Genomic DNA, 24072 nt, shown 5'->3' with positions numbered 1-24072 from the left:
AGTATAATCATTTGTACTTTTTCAGCTAGTTTTAAACTGTATGTTATTTAATTAAAACTAAATCACAGTTTGTAGTTTATGCTTATTGTTTAGATTTAGATTCTAGCCTGAGAATTAATCAAATATACCTGGATTCACAGCTTTTGGAGGTAGAGCTTAGCTGTCTAGTGTGAATCTAGTATGTTCACTCAAGTACTGTACTCAGGTACAATTTTCACATACTTGTACTTGACTATTTCTACCTCATGTTACTTTATAATTATAAATCCACTGCATTTGAGAGGGAAATATTGTCCAATACATGTATTTGACATTTAAATTAGTAGTTACATTTCAGATTAAGATTTTATATGAAACACATGAACAGCTTATGAAATACAACTACTGTACAGTAGTTTAACATGTCTCCACATCTATCTGCTTGCTTTTATATATATATATGTATATATATATATAGAATATTGGCATAAAATATTACACTGACAAAGGCCATTCTGCTGCATAAATATTTAAGTTTATTTCAAAACATTTTGCTGATAATACCTCAGTTCTTAGATAAGATTTTGAATTATTACTTCTTAAGTAAAGGATCTGATTACTTCTTTCTACTTCTTCCTTGGAGGCAACTGTATTTAACCTCAGTTGGTTACAAAGCCTCTGTTTCTCCCTCTCTGTGAACCAAACACACTGGGGTTGTGGCTCAGGTTGACCAATCACAGCTCAGTGAGCTCATTCACAACAGGACTCTCAGCAGATTAAACAGAGGCATCCCCTCTCAGATGCATGGAAAACTAGCAATGATTAATCAGTCAGGAACAATGTGAGTTAAACAAGGATTAATGAAATATTACTCACATCTCTCATCTCACACCCTGCTTTCCAGAAATCCTCATCTTTCAGCTCAAATCAAAGAGTCTGTTGTTTGTAATGAAACTCTTGTCAGTTTTGACCATGACATTATCTCATAACAACATGACAATATTAAGAAAAAGTCACTCATCTAATTTTTACTTAATTGACTGATGTGGCTCCATGATAACGCCAATGCTGCTGCCTGCTGAGTCATGTAAGTCCTGCCACCCTGGTAAACTGTGTGGAGTATCATGGCATCTTTATCCTTGCCTATCTCTTTGTAGACACATTATAATAGTTATAGTAATAATAATAATAATCATAATAATAATAATAGCAGAAACATCCCTCTAATGCCATAGAATCCTCCAACAAAGTAAAGAATAAGCAGTAATACATTTATGAGAATATTAGTATATAATTAGATATAAATGAAAATAAATCATGGGACACTGAGGAGCTCTGGAGCTACTTCATTCGTGCTTTAATTTTGTCTAGCACAAAATCCATTTTGTTTATTATTGTCATTAAAAAATGAGAGATATATATAGAGATATAGACAAATAACAAGATACACCTAGATAAACTAATTCAGTCTAAGTAACATCTGCAATAAATCCTACCTTCACACAGGTTATACTGAGAGGTGTTTCTAATATTTCATCCACATTGCTTGTATCAAACAGACAGCTATTAGAAGTGACTGCCAGTACAATTCAACAGCACCACAAACGGTTGAATCTGTTACAGTCGAATCAAAATGTCTAAAACATTCTCTAAATATTTCGGGACTGTTGCATTACACTACATTAGTTTTAGCTAGGTACTTTACAAAGTGTATTTAGGATTGAGGGCAAATTTCCACGTTACATTTCTTCTTCTCTTTTTCTTCTTCCCAAAGTAAAATTTTCCCATAATCCCCGCAAATTTAGGGCAAGATATTATGAAATAGGCACCAGAACAGCCAAACTGCTGAGAGGCCAAACATGGTGTGATGCAAAGTTCTTATCTGCTCCATAATGACCTTTGGTCACCAGCTCACGTCACAACTCTCCCACCTTTATTCCCCTCCCAAATCTGTTTGCACTTTCACAAACATGCAAAAAGTGTCGGACTGTGACCATTCATTAGAAACGATAAATGAACAATAGTATATAACTGGGATTATATGAACATATGGGCACTTACTGCATGATACAACAACTCTACTGCAAAAGTGAAAGGGCAATGTGAGGTTTGGCTGTAAAGTCTGACATAACAGACTGTCAGCTCCAACCACTTTCCCTGTCATTCACACACCTGCTCTGTCATTGGCTCAGAGCAAATGCAAGCCTCCCATTCATCTGACTGATAGTGTTTTATCATGACTGTTGTCAAGCGCAGACACTTGGTCTAATCAAGTAAATAATTACTTAATATTAGGTCAGTGGCAGACAGAAAAATGTGCTGATATTTCTAAAGTCTGCTTAATGTACTGAATGTGAATGTGAATATTGATATAGTGTTGATTATATTTGAAGACAAGAAAAGGACATTTAGAAATATTAATAATAGTTTATAGACACTTTTGGAAATATTCCACAATTTGGATGAAAGGATACTGAAGTTAGAGTCACAGAAAGGGGAAGTAAAACAGTTGTTTTTCTGAAAGGTGCCTGCACTGTGGGGTAAATTGAACATTGACTTTCTGACAGTCAGTGGACTTTGGTTTGACCCCGGCGCACAGGAGTATATAGTAACGCCTCTCTGTGGATGTCATAAAGAAGCCAGCCGGAAAATATATAAATACAGAGCAAAAGATGCTTCTTTCCTTTTTGTGAAGTGGGGCCCTTTATGGATTATAATCTGGTCTATCAAATACTGCCCGGTAACAAACAACCAAGGATCAAAAGGAACCTTAAATTTTAGAAAGTGTAAGTATCTGTTACATTTTTATCATTAATCTCCTCTTTGACTGTTGACTCATAAACCGTATCTTTAATCACTGACACTACAGTTTGAAAAATGAAGGATTGGTATGCGAGGTTAAAGTTTATAGTGTGGTTTTCTACAAGAGAGTCTCACACTGATTTGACTTTCCACGTGTCCCTGTGTGTGTCTGTCACCAGCAGCAGTAACCATGGTTGGACTTAAACCTTCAGATGTTCCCCCTCCACTGGGGGTGAAGATGGCGAGTGCTGGAGCAGCAGCATGTATAGCTGACATTATCACATTCCCACTGGACACAGCCAAAGTCAGACTACAGGTATCTGTTCAGTAATACTCACAAATAAAAAAAGCAACCATTCATCTTTGGTATTTATCTACTCCAGTTTTGATATAAACTACTTAGGAACACAATGTGATGTTGGCTACTATAGACTGACCAGCTTGACTTTCAGCTTTGTCCCCTAAATCAATTCTACTCATTGACACTTGCATAGTTACACTTTGCACCATTTAGGTTTTCTACTTTTGTTCTGGAAAGCTGGTTTTAGCCTTGAGTACAATGTGTGACCCCAGATCCAGGGAGAGCAGAAAGCAGTGGAAGGCATCCGTTACAGAGGGGTGTTTGGGACAATCAGCACCATGATCCGAACAGAAGGGCCCAAGTCTTTGTACAACGGGCTGGTAGCCGGTCTGCAGAGACAACTGTGCTTCGCCTCCATCAGAATCGGCCTCTATGACAATGTCAAAAACTTCTACACAGGTGGAAAAGACAGTAAGTGATTACAGTACTTTTAAAGTACATGCAAGGTCCTTTATGATATACTGTAACATGTAATCAACATTCTGTTGTTGTAAACAACTTTATATATTGGTGGGTCATTTAATACATCTTCATTGTATAATCTGATCATATGTTTTACATATAAAATCTTGATACAAAAAGTAACTGGCAGTTAAATCTGTGAAAGTAAAGTGCATCAAAATTGTACTTAATTACAGAACTTGAGTAAACACACTTACAGTCTACCAATGGTTGTTCCTGTCTATTCTTCTCCAGACGCGGGTGTACTGGTTCGTATCCTGGCCGGCTGCACCACAGGTGCCATGGCAGTGTCCTTTGCACAACCCACTGACGTAGTCAAGGTTCGATTCCAAGCCCAGATGAACCTGAACGGTGTGGCTCGTCGCTACAACGGCACCATACAGGCCTACAAACACATCTTCCAAAATGAAGGCTTACGTGGACTCTGGAAAGGTGTCATTTAGAAAGCATGCTTCAAAATGTGTTGCTCTTTTTTGGTTCTAACCGGTCATGAACATGAGACCCAGAGTTCCCTTGTGACTGATTAGTAAAGTATCAATGTCTTTTCTGGCTTCTTTAGGCACGCTACCCAACATCACAAGAAATGCACTGGTCAACTGCACAGAGCTGGTGACATACGATCTGATCAAGGAGGCCATCCTTAAACATAACCTGTTGTCAGGTCAGAAAGAGCACTCGTGCATGCGTCTGAGCTGCAGTAACACACACACACACACACACACACACACACACACAACATGCCAGAGAGACAGCTGATTGGGCAGAAATCCACACACCCTCTCACCCCTTCAGCTACTCCACAGCTGATAACAGCACACATGCTGGTACAGAACATGATGTATTTTCCCTCCAGAGTGCTGTAAATATAGTAGTTAATAAGACATTTATCTCTATTATTTATATTGCCCCTTTCACACGATTACATAATGTGCTGACACCAATTTTTATACTGTTCAGCTAAGAACAAAAGAGCATTGGGTGTTGTCATTTTTCACTTGTTTGGTTAACAAGCTTTTCCAACTCTCTCCACAGACAATCTGCCGTGCCACTTTGTATCTGCGTTTGGCGCCGGCTTTGTTACCACAGTGATCGCTTCCCCAGTGGATGTGGTGAAGACCAGGTACATGAACTCACCACCAGGCCAGTACAAGAGCGCTATCAACTGTGCCTGGACCATGTTGACAAAAGAGGGGCCAACAGCTTTCTACAAGGGGTAAGCTCTCTCTGTCTGACCCCAGCACTCACTTGTTTGTTTAGGGAGTATCTGTAGTTGAGGTCAATCCATAAAGACATTTAAGCAACACCTTTGTTTTTCCCCACAACCCTCTAACCTCTTGTCTTTTTTTTTTTTTTTGTAGATTTGTACCCTCATTTCTGAGGTTGGGATCATGGAATGTTGTGATGTTTGTCTCATTCGAGCAAATCAAGAGGGCCATGATGGTCACAAAGAAGAGGATCGAGGCCCCAAACTGAGATTAGTGTTTCGAAGTTTGACTGAAAAACCACCGGATGAAGAAACCTAATGAATACCAATTCTTGTTTTAGCTTTATTCAACAACCTTCTTGTCCTGTGGTGTCAAAGAAGACGGTCCTTTGCTGGAAACGGAGTATTGGACAATCTACTCTATTGAACTTGTGTATAAAAAGACATAAAGTTCTTCTTTTATATTTATAATTTGCCATAATGAGCCCATTCCACATTGTGGGAGTGAACGATATGAAAACAAGCTGGTAATAACCTCCTTTGGGAAGTTGAGTTTGCACTTTAAGACCTATACATCTAAATCTGCCAGTTCTACATTTCAGGCAGCTTAAACCTGTACACCTTTATATTCAAAATAATACTGGTGCTACAATAAAATGTAAAACATGTTTATGTAAATCCTGAATATATTTGCCCTGTTTTACAGACACCGTGTTTGCTTCTTTAACTTGCCCTTTGACACATGGACACCAAACACATTTCAAAACATCAAAATGTGTATTTATTAACTTTGAGCAAGATGTGTTAATCATTACATAACTTCCTCAAAAGCAAATCACAGAATAAAAATAGCAGGTAATGAAAATGCAACATCAGTCTTCAGACATACGAATTTATGAAAAGAGAGGCAAAACAACTATTTTGAGTTCCACATCATTATCATTACATAATACAGATGGCATTAATGGAATCATTTGGGACATTATACCATGCACAACTTTTAAGATGAGAACACCACAATGGAATTCATTCCATACATTGAGTTTTAGTCATGGTCTGTGGACATAAATATCAAATTCCTGAGCAGGACAAGTGTGAAAACAAATACAAACAAGACAGCTAAAATACGGTGGTTCATCACCATTTTTCAATAACTGTCTGTAAACTGCAACAATTTGGCTGCTTGCTTACTGAAAGTGCTTCAATGCTCACAAAAGATAGAGCTTGTATTATCACTACAGTCCTCTGCAGCAGCTCTCATTTCCCCTTTATGAAGGACAATCAACCACTGGAATGGTCATTTCTGAGGTATAGGTCAGATTTGTGCTCTACTTTAAAACAATTTAGTATGACTAAAACAAGAGCAGAACATGACTAATGACTCACAAAACCAAACATAAGAGAGTTAATTTGTTTGAATGTTTGAGGAATATTTTTAATTTTCAGCTGTTATGCTGAACCTTTGTGGCTTCCTATGCCTGATCAAACAATGTCAGGGGCTGTGGAGAATTCAGGGGGTCGTGTTAATCCTTTATCATCCTTTATTTATGTTAGTTTTTAGAACGGACAGTCAATGTGAGGGACACATCAGGGTCCTGTAGATGTGTCTGGACTATATTATGGAATTTTTCTCTGTACTGATTGAAATGCATGATGCTCTCTGGTTCCTCTGCCACCCAGAACTTATCAAATTCATACGCCAGGTAACCTAGAAGAGAAGAAACATGCATTTAAAACATAATTTCAGTCTCTTAGGAAATGTTGGTTTGTATTTGTATAATAATAATAATAATAATAATGAATCAGAGGTGGATATAATAAAGACTGATGTTGGGTCTACTCACAGTACAGCTGATGAAAGTGCTGGAGCTCAGGAGTGCTCTGGACTGTATTGTAGAGATGTGGTTTCAAAGCACCACTCTTCAGGAGGCTGTAGGCCATCTCTGTCAAGTTGATCCCAACTATGGCATATGAATACCTAGACAGGTAGTACTCAGAATTAGTAGAAAGTCGATGCTAGTGATTTCAAAAAGATTAAACTCACACAACACCAATGGAAAATACAGTGATGCTCATATATGAATGTCTCTTACCCCAGTTTAGGATGGTTTGCATGAGACAACACCTGACGAGCCTCTTCTGTGTAGTTTTCACTGAAGAAACTGCAGACAGCAAACAGTATGGTATAATTATTACTCACTGTGGATGAGACCGTATTAACCAGTAAACATGTTCTCACTGGTGATAATCGCAAACATTTACAAAGAAAGATCTACTAGTTTTTATAAGGATATCATTGTTGAGGTGTCATTTTATTAAAAAATATATTTGTTGATTAAATAAATCATGTTCATCCGTTCTTTTGTCAGAGTTTAATGAGAGCAAACATGTCTGACACAATTATCACCTGTTATTTTATATAGTCTACCTGTACCCTACAGACTCATCACTGTTCTTCCATAGTCATAGCTATGACCACCTTTTTAGTATTATTTAAAAGTAGTTATCTGTAATGAAAAGTGAAAAGTTTTACATGTGAGGTAAAAGGCAAGACGTAAACACACATGCAAGACTCCACAGATAAATTATTGACAAGGATCTGTGATGCTTCACGTATGTGTCCTGTTTAATGTCCAGTTTAATTTTTAGACACTGATCGTAAAAGGTTTGAAAATGCAGCTTTTTTCCAGTAGGAGGAAGAAGAGTTTCTTTTTTTCTCATCAATGAGCCTGTGAAATAACGATAAGTAACTTTTGCTGCAATTTAACTGGGCTGTAAGTATGTAAGTAAGGTGAAAGTATCTACAGGTCCAGTTGACTGTGGATTCTCTTGCAATTTCAGGATTGTGTTTTCAGGCTCTTAATGACACACAGCTGGGGAATAAGATTGGCTTGCTTGGTCAGATTCGTTTATGTGTGCTGTCTCACTCTTTAATGGTATAGTTTTCGAGCTGCTTCCCATCTGAGATCAGAGTAAAAGCCTTTTGTAACGGACAGTACACATATGAACTATGCTTTCTTATTTTACTGTATGTCTCAGTATTATTCATTGAGTACTCACACAAGGTTGATTAGTCCCAGCAAGCCCATCCCTCTGAAGTCAGTCTTGGGGTCATCACCTTGGAATCCAATATCTCCCCACTGTTTGGTTATCCTCGATTCCAGTTTGACTGTTGGCATCAACAGGTCCCAGAGCTGACGGCACAAATATTTTTAGTGTCACACATTTTAATCGTATTGAAAAACAGGCACAATGATTCAAAATGTGATTTTGTTTACTACATTTGGGATTCATAATCAATACTTTCAATACTGTCTTTGTCTACTGTCTTTTCTATTTTATTGTGCTGGTGAACCAAAATCAAGTTAATACATTTCTCAAATTTCACAAAAATTATAAACCTGATTTTAGTAATCATGTAGCCCCCAAGACTCACAAAGGATTGACCAAAAGAACAAAGGCACAGAAATACACTAAGCAAACGCTTTATTAGGAACACCATACTAATACAGGGTAGTTCATCCCTTTGTTCCCAGACCAACCTCAGTTCTTCGTGGCATGGATTCCACGAGATGTTGGAAACTTTGAGATTCTGCTCCATGTTGATGTGACTGCATCACTTCATTTCCGCAGATATGTCAACTGCACGTTCATGCTACTAATCTCCTTTTCTACCACATCCCAAAGGTGTTCTACTGGATTCAGGATTTGGTGACTGGGGAGGCCAGGAGACGGTAAACTGTGGCCACAGAGGGATGCACGTGGTCAGCACTACACTGAGATAGGCTGTGGCATTCAGACCATGATTGACGGGTATTAAGGGGCCCAAAGCGCTAAAAAAAACATTCCCTACACCATTACACTACCACCACCAGCCAGACTGTTGACACAAGGCAGGTTGTGTTCATGGATTCATGCTGCTGATGACATATGTCTGTGCATTTGTTCTTTTGGTCATCTGTGTGCCTCAGCAGAAATTTGTGTTCATGGCCAACAAGAGTGGAACCTGATGTCGTCTTCTGCTGTTGTAGCCCATCCACATCATGCTTTTCTGCTTACCACAGTTGTATAAAAAAAAAAGTGGTTATCCGAGTTACTGTAGCCATTCTGTCAGCTTTAAATGGTCTGGCTTTCTGTCTGTAGAACTGCTGCTCAATGGATGTTTCTTGTTTTTGGCACCAATCTGAGTTAACCCTAGAAACTGTTGCATGTGAAACCCCCAGGCGAGCAGTAGTTTCATAAATAATCAAACCATGCCACATCAAAATCACTGATATCACATTTTTTCCTCCATTCTGGTGTTTAATGTTGACGCCACATGATTGTCTGATAGGATGATTGCATGAATAAGCGGGTGTAGAGGTGTTTGGTGAGTGTATGTATACCTTGGACATATGTATCCTTATTTGTTCTGGGGAACAGCATCAATGTAGCTAAAACATAAACAGCAACTGCTTTATTCTTTTTCTAATGTATGGATCCATAAGCAGGAACACATACGTACCTTCAAAAGCATGGCCTCATGTTCTGCGTTCTCCGAGCTGAAGACTTCCTTCCTCAAGTCTTCCACAGTTATATACAGACTGTTGTATCCTGTTATTTGTAGCAGACAGACGTGCAGGCTCTCCTTGAACCTTGAAAAGTAGGGAGATTGGACTGAACACATTGAACTGAATATAATTACAATTAAAGAGGTGCAGGTGCCAAATTCAGACTAGCAGATAAGATGTACCCTTACAGGGGATCTTTCTGGGGCTTGACATTCTTCTCTTTCATAATTTGATCCACACGTTGTTCTAATTTATCCTTGCTGGTTTCCAAAGCTCCTCTTAAAATCTACAGGGGAAGAAAGCACAGGAAAGTGAGGAGGTAGCCGCAGAGAAATAATGATACCAGACAGAAAACTGGCACAGTGGGTGCTATATAATCTATGCTATCAACCAAAGTGAAAAAATGTTTCTCAATGTCAAGCTCAGTGACAATGAAAAACATGACCAAGCACTTCAGTTTCCACACTGAACTGGACTGTTGATTAGAAAATGCTTACCTAGCTGTAACCATGAATTACAAGTGGAGTCAATTCATCTAAGCTTGGCAAGTGTAGTGAAAGATAAAGACTAAGATTAAGATCGCAGGATATGTCTTTACTGGGCTTCACACATTCATGAGCCTAAAAGATAATGAAGAGGTCAGTAGCACAGCAAATGGTGTCTCCTTTAGACTTCTCTGTGAGCCCACAAAGTTTGAAAATTACCTCCAATTAATCAGGCTTCCACCTCCAAAGTCTGACCCTCTTAACATAGTTAAGGCCCTGAGATCCACCCAACAAAGACTGCTGGCCGTCTTACGGTCTTTTTTCATTGCAGCCATCATAGCGAGACTGTGGTGAAAGAAAAGACTCTGGTGTGTGTTTTCAGAACTCATGACTGTTTCCCATTTTGATCAAACAACCTGTGTTATCACTTACTACATTATTTATACTGAATATGATATTTCTTTATTCATTTAACTACAAAGTGTCTTGAGAAACATCATCTCCTTTACAAGAGAGACCTGCCAAAATGGCAACAATAATAAGTTTCACATAATTACATAAGAACACACATCATTAATTTACAACAATCACATTTAACACAACAAAATAAGACCCAATGGACATGTGAGAGATAAAACTTGACTATTCAAAAAAATGACATTTATCATGCAACATTTTTAATGTGATGTTTGAGTGTCTGATATGAAAGCAGATTTTCCAGACAGAGTGTATCTTATAATTTTATCCAATGACTGTGTTGCCTCTTTTGGGGATTTATGCTTGTGCTTGATAGTGTGTCTATATGTTGCAGCCTAGAACTATATTTTACTTCATTTATTTCATTTACATAATCTGTTCCATTCTTTTTTCTTGCATTGTAAGATCAATGTACTTCTGTACATATGCAACTCATAATTATTTCCATTACCAATAAATATATGAAATTAATTTGAAAGCTATTCTTAAAACACAACCACTGAAATCTAAAAACTAAACCTAAATGGTAAGTAAATTATGTACCAAAAAACTGACAGCTAACAATGGTAACATTTTCTTACCTTGTTCTTAGATGACCGAATGGAGTATTCTACAATAGGACACAGGAGGGAGATGAATATAATTGAAAAAAATGAATACTAAGTAGCAAAAGTAGACCAAATTTAGGTTGATTTAATTCACCTGCTTTTGTTGTCCTTGTTGCCCCTTGCTTGTATCCAGAGCATATTCTCTGTAGTTCACATTTCCCTGTCGCCTGTCTGACGAGCCACTTCAGCCAGTATCTCAGAAAGGATGTGTAGACGTACTGCCAGATATACCCAAACATCTTCTGAAAAACAAAAAATTAAAACATCAAACACTGGAAGGAATCCAAGAAAACAAATCTGAGAGTGCAATAAGCAATCTAATATATATTTTAACATTTGTCTGGTAAGTCACTTTGTTAACATGCTTGAAATGGGTGGATAACTAAGACAGCCTCACTGATAAATGGTCCTACATCAGAGGTACATGGCACATGGAAATGGCCAGCCAAGCTATGGATCAGAGACTACTCAGCAGTATAAAGTATAAGTTAACACCTGACCAAAACTAATGAATATTTCTGTGGCTTACATACTGGTTGAACATCCATGTAAAGCGCTGTTACAAATACTTACTGACAGTGGAACAAGCACTTTACAAAGTGTGACTACCACTTTGTAGAAATACTCTGTAGATGTAAAAGTCTTGGTGTCAAATTTTAAATAATGAATCAAACTTAAAAAAACCAAATAGGCTTTATTAGTAAAACCATATTCAGACACAGTAATGTCATTACCATTATCCAATGTATTTAAAGAATCCAAAGTACTCATTATTTGTGTATGAACACATAGAATTTAATTAACGCCTCAAAAAACCTGAAACTTGTAGGTATCATAAAAGTAGACTTTATTTAAGAGAAGCTGGCACTTGTAAATTTACATTTCTCAGTGAGTTACTTATATACTGTCAAATGTAGGACTGCATATCTAGATGCTATAGTAACTATGCTGTTGAATCATACAGTGGAGTAAAAACAAAGAAAAACTATACTTTCCTCTTAAATGTAATGGAACAGAAATACAAAGTACGTTCTGGTATCTCTAAACTTTATTTAGGTGCAGTGCTTGAGTAAATGTACTTCTACACTTTCCACCACTGTCACCATTATGAATAAGACTGATACTAGTCTGCCTATTATAAAGACAATGGCGACAGTTTGGAGCAGTTGAGACTATTATAATACAGTTGGTCGCCATTAAAATACAAACACAAAGCCAACTCTAAGAGAGCATAATGTTAACGTATAAAAGGAGAAAGCTAGCGATCATTCAGACAGCCAAAACAATAGCATTGTTACAGCTAGCATTAACGCTAATGCTAACTTCAGACAAATGTAACCATTCAGTTTACAAAGATTTGGTGAGTTTCGTGGAGCTTTAGGAAGCAATTTAACCACAGCATATTACTGAAAGCTACTAGCTGGTCACCCCTGGTTTTAATAAACTATTCCAGGTAACTAGCTTCAAAACTCCGAGCTGACAGTTAACCGGTTCAAACAACAGGTTGTCATTGTATCCGTCTAACTGTTAGCTAGCCACATTACGTTAACCTAGATTAGGTACGTCGCAAGTATCGGTGTGCTTTATGGAATTTAGCGAGAAGATTAAGTTAATCTTACCGTAGTGTCGCAGAGACAATACTGCCAGACAAAGATAAACCCAAACTTAGCTTCACTTTGAAGCTACAAGCCGTGTGTGGAGATTAGCAACGTTTCTCTTGACAACAGTCTCGCTCTGATGCGTTCATGGTCACACCGGACAAATAGCAGTTACAATCCTAGCACTTTCTTGCATCGGAATGACACGCGTCCTTACATTTAAAAATTGGATGTGGATTGCGGATAGTTTTTTGATGAGTGGGTAGTTTACGATTTCTGCCAAAATGTTGACATTGCTTACTTCGAGAAAACTTGGGTTGAATTTATTGTGACCGCAGAATGACATGACGTCTTTGAACTGAGCACACGACAGCGATTTCAACGACAGTATGTTTTGAACGCTTTTACTGCGCCATCTACTGTCTACCCAACGTACAGCAGTCTGTACACGTCTGCACAAAAGGAGGCCAATCTGGCCCTCAAACTATAATGCTGAAACCCCCAACAAAATGTTAAGTTTTCTCTTTTATAGTTTGCATCAAAACCCTTTTACAAATCTAATTCTTGTAAAGAGGTAAGTCCCAATAAAGAGACACCACAACATCTAATAATAATCAATGATTTGTATCTCAAACACAAATGAGTGGCTGTCTAACAGAAAGGGTGTACTGATAAGTATGAAACACATCACTGCTAATATGTGTGGTTAACCTGTCATTACATTTCATGTCTTGTAATTCAACACAAAGCATATATTTGTGTATAAGAGCTATAATATATATAACATTATCTGCTGTAACCCTCACTGTAACCCTTAGCCCTAACTAACTGATGGAAAAAAGGTAATATGTCACCAGATACAAGTTAGTATATTTATAGAGCACAATTAAAAATAACAAATGTTGACCAAAAGGCTTTAGTGATACAATCAAATAAAAACTCAGACATAATTAAGAGGATATAAGTAAATTGATAAAAACAAAGAATATCTGGATACAATCATAAAAAACAAAAGCATTGCACAGAGCAAAACACAAATAAGAAACAGTATGACCAGTCAGATATTCTTGATGATAAAGAAACTAGATGGCTCTTTATGGTCTTTAAAGACTTCAGTGGAGGGGGGACTCTAACAGTGTGTGGCAACCTATTCCACAATTTAGAGCCAACAAGTGAAAATGCTCAGTCAGCCCTGGATTTCTGGGGGTGTGGAAGGGAAAGCAGTGATTGGTCAGCAGAGGTGAGGGGTATGGTGGGATAGGAGATGAGCAGTTCAGACTTGTAACCTGGTACTTGGCCATGGGCAGATACCGTTTTTCTTCTTGGTACCAGTGAGGGGTCTCACTGCTGCTGTTTGAACCAGCTATAGGCAATATAAGTCTGTCTGACTGAAGATGGAATTGCTGAGGCCAGGGGAAATAAAAACATGATCTATAGTTGCCAAAATCCCCAACAGCCCTCCATCTGGGCACAGCACCTGTACAACTATGTTGGTGCCCCCCTTGAACAAAGCTGAAAAAACTGGCTCCCAGTTGAACCTAATTGCTGACCCCTTGTATATGGCATGCTTCACAGCTGCAGATGTATACACACAGCCTATAGTTCACAAAATGTGTCGGCTTATATTAAGCATTAGCTAGATAGATCCAAATTGTTAACCCACTGACTCATCCTGAGTCATTACAGAAAGACTGAAACTGACAGTATCTTTGTATAAAGTGATTATTGTCTGTGGATCAGATTGATTTCAGCTAACTGAACTGGGACCAGCAAAGTCTTTGCTTTTCCCAAATGAACCACAAGATGATGCCAGATCCACAATATGACTGCGTGTGCATTAGATTAAACTGATTTCAAAATCTATTTTTAAAACAGACAAATCATATTATGACATATTATACTTGGCATTAGGTTTCCAATATTCCATTGATACCATTAAATTAAGTTATACTTTCTGTGTTACTGTATCTGGCCACAGTTTAAAATGGTGGCAACAGACCACCTATCTTTATTGTTAAATAATATTTATTTTCTCCCACCGTGTCCTTACCACCTTTCCAAACTGGCAACCAGCCACCACCCTGAAGCACAAGTCTGGCGTATCAGCACATGAGCAATGCATGCAGCCCATGTGGAGCTGCTCACCAGTGGTGCACTCGCCTGTAATTAAGTCACAGTCTTCTTTCTCACCTAATCAGTCCCTCTGGGCTTTTTAAGGCAGGAGGTTTATCCCATACAGTGACTGCATTCCAAGAGGAGCTCCTGTCTCACAACCAGGCTATATTTGAAAACTGAGTCCCCAAAGTAACCACTGAGATTATAATAACAGTGAGAGATTATTTTAGAATGAGCTAGGAAATAGACTATAATGCTGATATTACTGAAGACCCTGAATGTTGTGTTGTTTTCTCTCTTCCAGCTTTTCTACCTATAGAGGTCGAGAGTCCATGGGGCGGCCAGAGTTGGTAAGAGCTGATAGGACCATCAAACCACTACATTTTTAAGAGAAAACCAAAGCAAGGATCCTTGTTGTCACTACCTAAAGTGACCAATACAAGCTTTTTTCTGATCCTGCACCCTTGTCCGCTCGATGTCATCATGTCAGCTCCTTCCAAAATGCTAATGAGTTTTACAAAAATTATATGACTGTCGTCTGAGGTTAGGTTTAGGTACAAACATGATAGGAGAATATGGTGTAGGCTGAAAAGCCATGCCCAGAATTACATACTTTCTTGAGATTGTGGCTCGTTGGCCACTGTTTCCAGAACAGTTTGTGTCAGTAAATCAAGGCTTTTTGGGTTCTTAAGCAAGGCAAACAAACCAATCATCACAGTGTGTGCACGTCTGTGAGCTTCAGTAACTTCAAACTGAGCGATTGCTTCCCCTCAGTTTGTTTTTTTTTTTTATCATTTCTGGGGCAGAACTTCATGAGTAAAAAACAAAGATTAGAGAATAGTCTGAAATATAAACAGAATACTTTTTGCAGAGTATGATTTTTTTTTTATATTATCTCCTTTTTCATCATGTGATCCCCCAGATTTATCTTGTAGCCCCTTGGGCATCTCTTCACCTCCAGTTTTGGAGCCACTTATCCACCTATGCCAATGCCCATACAAAGAAAATGCACGTTGTCTGCAGTGGTAAAGCAGAAAATGCATTTTACCGATTCACTGAAACGTATTGTGTCATTTTATCTGTTTTGAAAAATAAATGACATTACATTACATTCACCACTGCAACCTTTTTGTCCACATAAAACATTTTTATAGCAACTTTTTTGATGCTCTAAAGGGAGAATTCAAAATCTGTTAGTGGGTCTTCTCTGCACCTGTCAGATGTCACATGAAAGTCAGCTGCATCTCTGGCAGAGTCACACACTAAGTGACACTAAGCCAATAGCCTGCTGTAAATGTCCTGATTATAAAGATCATTTATTCAGCAGACCTCTTCAAACCACAGAGGAACATCTCTTCATATTCAGATTCCAGATTCATGTGATAAAAGTAACTGATCCCATTTGGAAACATGATGTACCTTAATACAGCCCTGTAAACAGACACAACACACAGGGACACAGGCTTGGGTCTGCTCATAAATCCATCCCTGAAAAAATGCCATAGCAAAATAAACTATCCATCTTCTTGGAATATTGGTTTTCCTCTAGTAGTCAAAGACCAGCGCTAGGATTTAAAAGTAATCAGTTTCAAGTGCAAGTGACCCTCCTGTAGCTCCCTGCGGCTGATACAGCACCTCCTCCATTCTCATCCTCTCAGCGATTCATCCATTCATCTGGTTCACTCTGCTGCACCACGTTGCCTGTGCTGCCTGGACCAGTTCAGCCTGGGATGGCACGCACCATGAGAGGTCCATTTTGTGCAAAAGGTTCACTTTATCAAAGCATGAGGCAGCGCTGATAAAGAGCCGGGGGACAGCATCCATCGGTCGGTCAGCGATGACTCATTGCGCACGTTCAGTCACTCAGGGTGCTTGAATTTTGCGCTTTGCTGTGGAGGATCGATACCTCCAAGACCCATATTGTGGTGGAAGGCGTGGCTTGGTGTCACCGACACAGGGCTGATTTTCCATATTCATTCCCAGGATTCAGCCTCATCTCACTGACACGGACGCGCCAACGGCACCCCACGGTACGGGACATAAAGCGTCTCTCAAGGTAAGCCTCCCTCCTCTTTTCACCAGACGGTGCTTTCCTTCGTGTCAGATGTTGAATTCGTTCGCAAGGTCAAAGCAAATCAGCAAACACCAGTGGCCTCTGAGATGCTGGGGTGGGACAGGACTGCAAATGTGGGCTATGATACATGACAAAGATCTTAATTGGTCGTGTGCATCAGTTTAATGTATGTTATCTTTGCCGTTTTGCATCAATTCACATTCTGCATGCACTCCTCTTGTTATTTTCTAATACTGCTGCAGGGGTAAAAGCCCTAGACACCAGGGTGGTTTAATTGTATAATATCTAAATATGGTCAGGGCATGCTCTCCATAAATATTTGCACTTTGATAACAGACAGGCAGACGCATAGAGGGAGAGCACACACAAATGGGCAACCCCTGTCCATGACTGGTAACAGTAACCTACTATTCTTCAAGTCTCTTCCAAAAACTATGCTTTCAGGTGACCAAGTACAGTAAGACATTGATTTCTGTCGTTTAAATTGGTGATAAGAAGGACTTATTTTTTGAGTAATGCAGACATAAATGTGACCTGATTAGTATAAAATCAATTATGCTTGTTGTTTCCCTCCTAAAGAGAAGCAATGTGGAGACTTGTCGTGAGAAAGGGAATTAACCCAAAGGACGAGGCTGAGTTTAACATTAGTTTCACTGAGATGAACTGCACATTATGCCGAATGGATTATCATCAATACTGTCACTGCAATGGACATGGCCAACTCTCCGGGGACCACTAAACTATACACTGATGTCTCTGCTTCCGCTTCATACGTGTAGGCTGTTATGTGTAATGAAAAGTCTCGCTCACGGAACAATTCATTTTGTCTGACTCCAAAGGATCAGATATTTCAGACGTCTGCTGAGTGCTGGCACATTACTTGGCGAATTGGCCCAGATGCTTTAACACATTTAGGAGACAGACTGAGATGGAGTCATTCATCAGGCCTGGGATAAAGAGATTTGTGAAACTGTAGGTCACTGCCTAGATTTTAGACTAGATTGATCTCAAGATGAAAAAGGATCTAAAGACACATCGTGCTGGCTTTGCAAGCTTCTCTGTTTATTCTTCACAAAAAAAGCCAATGACAAAGAAAAGATGGTTCAACTTTAAATGAGAGATTGTGGTTGTTTTCAGGATGAACTTTCATCTCATCTGGCAGTGTCTTAGGTTGTTTAGTATGCCATTTATCAGAGAACAGTAACTTCAGTGACACGTCACCAAAAACGATCTGGTTCAGCCTCTTCATGAGCAATAACAGAAGGATTCATCAGGTATCTCTTTATCTACTGTAACACTCATTATTCTTGGCATTTAAGATGACTTCAGATGAGATTTGGATGATGAGGTGTTCTGAAACCAGCCAAGACTGGTAGATAAGATGAAACTCCACTAAATGAAGAACATCCACAGTTTTTAAATTAAAAAATGTCATCCTTTATCTGTAAGCACTTTAAGCCTACATATGTCAAAGTCTTGTTTCTGTGCTTTGCTTACTTTGCTTCATAAACCTTGCTTTGGTGTGATGCAGCATTTTTGCATACTCTTTAGGGATTACCTTCAGTTATTTATTTATTTATTTATTTTGCTACTCATACAATTGGACCAAGCATTTTTAAATATATTCCAATTCTCTAATCAAGGTTCAGAAAATAAGAAGATGACATGTGTTCAGAATTGGTTGAATCCTGCTTTAACCGTCAGTTTATTTATTTCTGTAGGCTTTTATCACAAGCATGTTGCAAAGAGCATTACAGAGGCAGGCAGTCATTACAAGGAAACACAGCTTTTTAAAAAGTATAGTTCCATACGCTCCACATTACCATGATTTAGACATACAGCGTTGTTATTAAGACCGTATGTTACGATCAGTTTGAAAATTATACTTTGAATTACATATATTAATCTAATTCAAAGCAGTGATTAAATTAGGCAAAAACACATCATTGATTGTTCTTGTGCTTGGCTCTTTAATCTAACAATGATTATTTAAATACATGTTAATAAATAATCAAAGAAACTATGTTGAACGCTGGGGAGCACTATGTGTCTGTTCTGATTATTTTGGTCTTAATTATGAAAATTGACATTCAATAATTTTAAATAAACTAAATCTATTTCTGTTTTCCTCTTTTAGGAACTTACACCAAAGCAACTGGTAGCATATTCTGTTTTCATCTTGATCTGGATTACGACGATATTTAAAACTGTGAATCCAACATGGGAACTAACCCAAAAAGGACAGTGACAGTCCAGATGGTGCCTCAGCTGGCTGTGGTGGACACGCTGGGCAATAAGGAGTCTAATGCCAACTGGACTAAAGAGCCCAACCTCAAACTCTCACAGGTTTGTCCAAAACCCACCCTCACATCTCCGGACCACAAACAGGATAACTTATCTCTGACTGCTGCTCCCACTAACACCATCCCACATACCCAAAAAACAGCTTCCAAGGGAGGTGAACCAGTTAGCAGCACCTTGTCAGACAAACCAGTTCCAGCCAATGGAAACCAGACAAAATCTGAGCTTGTGACAGGTGGAGACCAACAGATGCCAGACCTGTCTCTAACAGGCCAAAGTGTGGGTGAGGCAGGAGATGACCAGAGGGATTCTAACGCTAATATGAAAATGTTAAGCCTGCCTGATGAAAAGGAAATGTGTAAGGACGGCTTGTCATCTGCTGCTACAGTGTCAAAGGTCGACATGCGGACCAATGACTGCAGAATAAAAGGGCCAAGTGCAGCAGAGGAAGAGAGTGCAAAGCTGACATCCTCAGCCAAAGCCAGTGCAGCAGAGTGCAGTAATAAACATGTTTCTCCAAGTAATAAAAATCTTAACAATGCTTGTGAATTGAGGCAAACAGCATCTGCACCCCAACAGGAGAATAAAGGGGGTATATCAGCTCCCCAAAACAAGGACACTGCCATAGCACAGGAATCTAAAGAGCCTGATCATACACAAAGTTCCTCACAAAGCTCCGTCAGTCTGCAGGAGACTCCCAAACCTCAAAAAAGCGTGGAAACTACAACCCAACGTAGCTCTACTACACCTCCATCTAACATCAAAGAAGCAGAAGCCGCATCTATAAATAAGAATCTGAGTTCAGCTTTTCCAGAGAAGGATTTACAACCAGCAAAGAAACAACAAGTCTCCTCAGATAAACATCAGCCAGTGTCTTCACAGAAGGACTCCTCCACTCAGCCCCAGGCCATACGAAACAAGCCGGCATACGGGCAGGTGAGTGAGGAAACCAGCCAGACTGACACAGCTGTCACTGAAGAGCTGCAGCAGCACTGCAAGCTCTACAAAGAGGCTTCGACTATGACCTCATCCCTGTCATCCACCCCAGTCAAGCAGTGTCATGATATGGAGGTTCAAGCCGTTGCTAACACGGCCAGTAAGGCTGTGGCCACAAGTCCGAGCTTATTGCCCTTTGCTGTGACTCGCAGGCCGAGCGGTGGTGCAGTCCCCAGGGAGGAGGCGCATAGCCTGGCTGTAGTCTGTCAGGTGGATGGGGGTGTGGGTCTCCATCAGATAAGCATGACTTCTCTATCCACCTCTACTGATCCAAGGTCAGAGAGACTCACAGTCGAGGCGGAGATGTGCCACAACCAAAATGCAGGCATGGTTTTAAACTCTCTGTCCCAGCAGCAAGATGCCAGGCTAGGGGCTAAGCCTAAAGAACCGGGGCCAGCTTTATGCAACATCCAGCCAGTTTATCAAATCAATATTGAACACAGCAACAACAAGGACCAAGGAGAGACAGGTAACTCCCAGCATAAAACTGCAGCTCAGACATCTGCAGTTAAAACAACCACTGCTGAAGCTCCCGCTTTCAAATCAGGAACACCCCCAGAGACAGCCGGTGCTTCCAAGTCTGGATCTGCTGACAGTAACAATGCTGCACTGTGTCAGGCTGCTGTTACAACCAAGGCCGAAAAGGCCCTGCCAACAACAACAGCAGCAAACACCACATCCAAGTCAGGTCTAACTAAAAACAAAGCTCAGAGTTCAAAAGAAAAGAGCAAGGAAGCTGGAGGCAAAGCCCTGACGAAGGAGACAAATTCTGGCAAAAAGAAGATAGAACCAGAGAGGAACAAAGAAGAGGGTAACCAGTCAGGGAAGCAGAAAGGAACGAGCGTCCATGATGTCGTCTGGGATGAACAAGGGATGACTTGGGAGGTTTACGGGGCTTCTGTGGACCCAGAATCCCTTGGTTTTGCCATTCAGAGCCACCTGCAGTGTAAAATCAAGGAGCAAGAGAGGAAACTGATGGTCCAGACCTCCTTCCGAAAGTCGATCTCTGGTGTCGACTCGCCGGGACAGGGCAGGAAGAACAAAAGGAGGCAGCAGAACATTTTCAGGTCAATGCTGCAAAATGTCAGACGGCCCAACTGCTGCGTGCGTCCCCCTCCCTCCTCCGTCCTCGAGTAGCACAGCACAGAGGTGGCCAATGTCAGACTCCTCCCTTTTTTCCTAGAGGTCAAAATGTTTGTCCTCTCCTCGTCATGACTGCATTGCCAAGTGAAACATTAGTGGGGTGACGATCCCTGTAAGTAAGTAAGTATACTGGAATGTTGTAGCATAAAGAGGAAAACTACTTGTGATGTTTGTGATCAAAGAAGGTAGGAAATAGAAATATAAAAATGAACAACTCAAGAGTTATTTTCTAGAAATAGATATTATTAAAAAAAAAAGAGAGAAGACTTCTAACAGTTTTTAAATAACAAAGGCAATAATAGTGAAACGCATGTATATTAGTTGCAATGGCAGTTGTATGACCTAAAATGAAGTCCAGACCTTCACAGTACATGGCACTGATCATGGGATAGACATATTACTTACTGTCAGAATATTTGTGCAAATATATTAAACCAACATCTTATTACATTCGGTGCATTTGGTATCTGTATTTGAGATGTTTTAGGGCCCTATATTTATAAGATTGATGTATTTTTTTCTTTCATGCACATTTATTTTCAGTGAGTGAATATGTTGTGCAAAAAAAAAAAAAAAAAAAAAAAAAAAAAAAAAAAAAAAAAAGGGACCGTATGCATACATGCACTGTTTAATCTCTGTTCTTCTTTGGTTTTCTATTAAAATAACAAAAAAAACAAACTAAGTTGAGCTTTACACAGTCTTCATTTCTGGTGCACTGACAGACTTTAAGCATCACTTTTTTTTTTGGTCATTTTAAGAATATTTCATGTGTTATTACAAAGTTTATTTCTAGACAAAAAGGTTGATGGCCCAGGGGCTGTAGAGAAATTAAAGGCAAGGAAAAGAAATTCAATCCTTATATCAGAAAGACAGATGAAACGCATCAGTAACTCAAGGAGAGATACTGTCTGTGGATGTGTCTAAGCCGAGTGCACCAGGATGTGAGAGCAGCAGGCAACATCAGGGCTGTCCACAGGAGATGTAAGGGAGTGACAGACTGCTGCTGAGAGTAAAGGTACAGTAGGTTGTAGACGGTGCTGGATAAATTAGTTTCAAGCTTAATGAGGCGGTTTCTGAACCCTAACGAGGGTGAAAAGTTTGTTCAGAGGCAAAGACCTTGCTCCTAACTAGTTCTTTTTGTTTGACAGACAGATGAACAACCGTGCATTTGATGTTTTCAGGTGAGCCTTGTCAGTAATGCTTAGTTTTACATGAATCCAATGGTCAGCATTGCTTAGTTTTGTGTGAACGTAAGATCTACAGTAACAGGGTTGTGTCAGCCAGACAGAGAGAGAGAGAGAAAAAAAATCAATGCATTTCTGTGAGTTTTATAGGCCAGTGAAGGACAGGAGAGACCCAGTCTTGTGGATATTTCCAAGAACAAGATGTACAGTTTTGGGCGTTGTTTTGTTGTGGTGTTAATCTGAATTAAAGATAAGATTTTGAACAAGTCATTTGCAGTAAGTGCAGAGTCATAGAAGAGAAGGATGGATATTGGTTATTTGCAGTTTAGGGCCTGAAAATGGGCAGTTCTAGTTTTATCTGCATCCAACGTACAATTGTCAATCTGTCTGTTTATTATATTGTCTGTGAGATTTCAGCTACACACAGCGGTGAGGTATCATTGATAGGATTTATTGTTATATAAAGGTGTGCACCATGTGGATAAGAGACCAGAATAAGAGAGTGCCAGAACTACATCTCATTTAAGCATTTTGAAGAAGGTAGAGAGAAAACAGGAGAGCATCTGGACCTGAGGGACTATAAACAGACCCTGTCACATGCAGCCATGATAGCAGCTAATATTCAAAAATACTTGTGAGTGTGAGAGCAATGTTGGGGATACCATGACTTTCTAAAGATGCCATTTGTCCTGACCTTTGCATTATTCTGTATTTTTTACAAACTTAAAAGTCCTACACACTCACACAAGTGTTTTCAATTACTGCTGTTGATTATGCTGCATTCACGTACCATCACAGTTATTGTAATTATGAGATTCCAATATGTCATTTTTTTATGTTGTTCATTTTTCAAGCAAAACTGACAAATGTTTTCTGGTTCCAGCTCTCCAGATATGAAGCTTTGATGCTTGTTTTGCATCATGGTTGAATAAAATAAGCATTTTAAGGGCACTCTTTGGACACACTTTGAGCTGTGGGAAGTCGTTATAGACTTAGTTTTTGACTTTTAATAGACTAAATGATTAATCAAGAAAATAATTGGTTGATTAATCAATAATCTTTAGTTCCATCCCTTATTAAGACAGGAAATTTCCGACTTTTCCGAAAGATACAGTATGTCCGACTTGGCAGTAATACAGGGGTGCCTGAAAACCAATCAAAACATGAAAGTCCATAGTTTTCAATGGATAAATTGTTACATCATCAATGCACGGTATTTTTAACCTTCACGTGACCAAAAGTTGTTCAATATCGTAAACACTTGCATGTCCTTAAAAAATATGATATGTCACCAAAGTGTTTAAAGATTTGTAAAGTTTTATAGGCTCCTGTGTTATTTTTCTGACAGCTTTACACACCACACAAAAGGATCCAGAGTTTGAGACCATGCATGTGGAGAACATTAACCCTGACTCCAGAGGGTTAATATACTGTAATAATAAAAATGATAACAAAGCCAACAAGACACTGAGGGAAATGTCAGTGAAGCACAGTTTGTACACAGCCTGGCTGGGAAAACTATACATTAGTTTTCTGTAACTGTTCTCTGTCATTTCATGCCTCTGACTGGATTAAAACAATTAGAGATGCCATGATTAGCCAACTGATCAATTATTTAATCAAGAGAAAAGTAATTGGCAGAAGATCAATGAATGTTCAGGCAAATATACCAAACAGTCAATGGTTCCAGCTTCTGACATATGAGGATATGTTGTCTTTCCTTGTCTTTCATT

The 24072-nt window shown here is 39.2% G+C and overlaps 3 protein-coding genes across 5 annotated transcripts; 2 read left to right on the top strand and 1 right to left on the bottom strand.

Moving 5' to 3' along the window:
* The first annotated feature begins 2604 nt into the window (after positions 1–2604).
* Positions 2605–5515, top strand: ucp1 (uncoupling protein 1). Of its 2 annotated transcripts, none has more exons than XM_023404223.2 (7): positions 2605–2765; positions 2964–3097; positions 3355–3553; positions 3839–4036; positions 4164–4265; positions 4637–4817; positions 4963–5515. In XM_023404223.2, the coding sequence occupies exons 2-7, from the start codon at positions 2972–2974 to the stop codon at positions 5075–5077; spliced, it is 921 nt and encodes a 306-aa protein (XP_023259991.1). In that variant the 5' UTR covers positions 2605–2765; positions 2964–2971; the 3' UTR covers positions 5078–5515. The 2 variants fall into 2 exon arrangements, with proteins under 2 accessions (XP_023259991.1, XP_023259992.1); XM_023404224.2 differs by having other exon boundaries at positions 2609–2765; positions 2961–3097.
* Positions 5516–5566: 51 nt separating this feature from the next.
* elmod2 (ELMO/CED-12 domain containing 2) lies at positions 5567–12703 on the bottom strand. 2 transcript variants are annotated; one of them, XM_023404225.2, is made up of 9 exons: positions 12548–12703; positions 11023–11170; positions 10902–10930; positions 9547–9644; positions 9313–9442; positions 7869–8002; positions 6902–6970; positions 6653–6786; positions 5567–6516 (listed from the first exon to the last, which is right to left on the bottom strand). In XM_023404225.2, the coding sequence occupies exons 2-9, from the start codon at positions 11165–11167 to the stop codon at positions 6359–6361; spliced, it is 897 nt and encodes a 298-aa protein (XP_023259993.1). In that variant the 5' UTR covers positions 11168–11170; positions 12548–12703; the 3' UTR covers positions 5567–6358. The 2 variants fall into 2 exon arrangements, with proteins under 2 accessions (XP_023259993.1, XP_023259994.1); XM_023404226.2 differs by having other exon boundaries at positions 11023–11167; positions 12548–12681.
* A 3653-nt stretch (positions 12704–16356) lies between these two features.
* gprin3b (GPRIN family member 3b) lies at positions 16357–23657 on the top strand. The gene is made up of 2 exons (XM_023404197.2): positions 16357–16697; positions 18853–23657. Exon 2 carries the CDS (start codon positions 18936–18938, stop codon positions 21147–21149), a length of 2214 nt encoding a protein of 737 aa, XP_023259965.1. The 5' UTR covers positions 16357–16697; positions 18853–18935; the 3' UTR covers positions 21150–23657.
* The last annotated feature ends 415 nt before the right edge of the window (positions 23658–24072 follow it).

The sequence above is a fragment of the Seriola lalandi genome, unplaced genomic scaffold (genome assembly GCF_002814215.2).
Source record: "Seriola lalandi dorsalis isolate HSWRI2012SDOR001 ecotype SW California unplaced genomic scaffold, Sedor1 jcf7180002054234, whole genome shotgun sequence".
NCBI lineage: Eukaryota > Metazoa > Chordata > Actinopteri > Carangiformes > Carangidae > Seriola > Seriola lalandi.
This window is presented reverse-complemented; position numbering and strand designations above follow the sequence as displayed.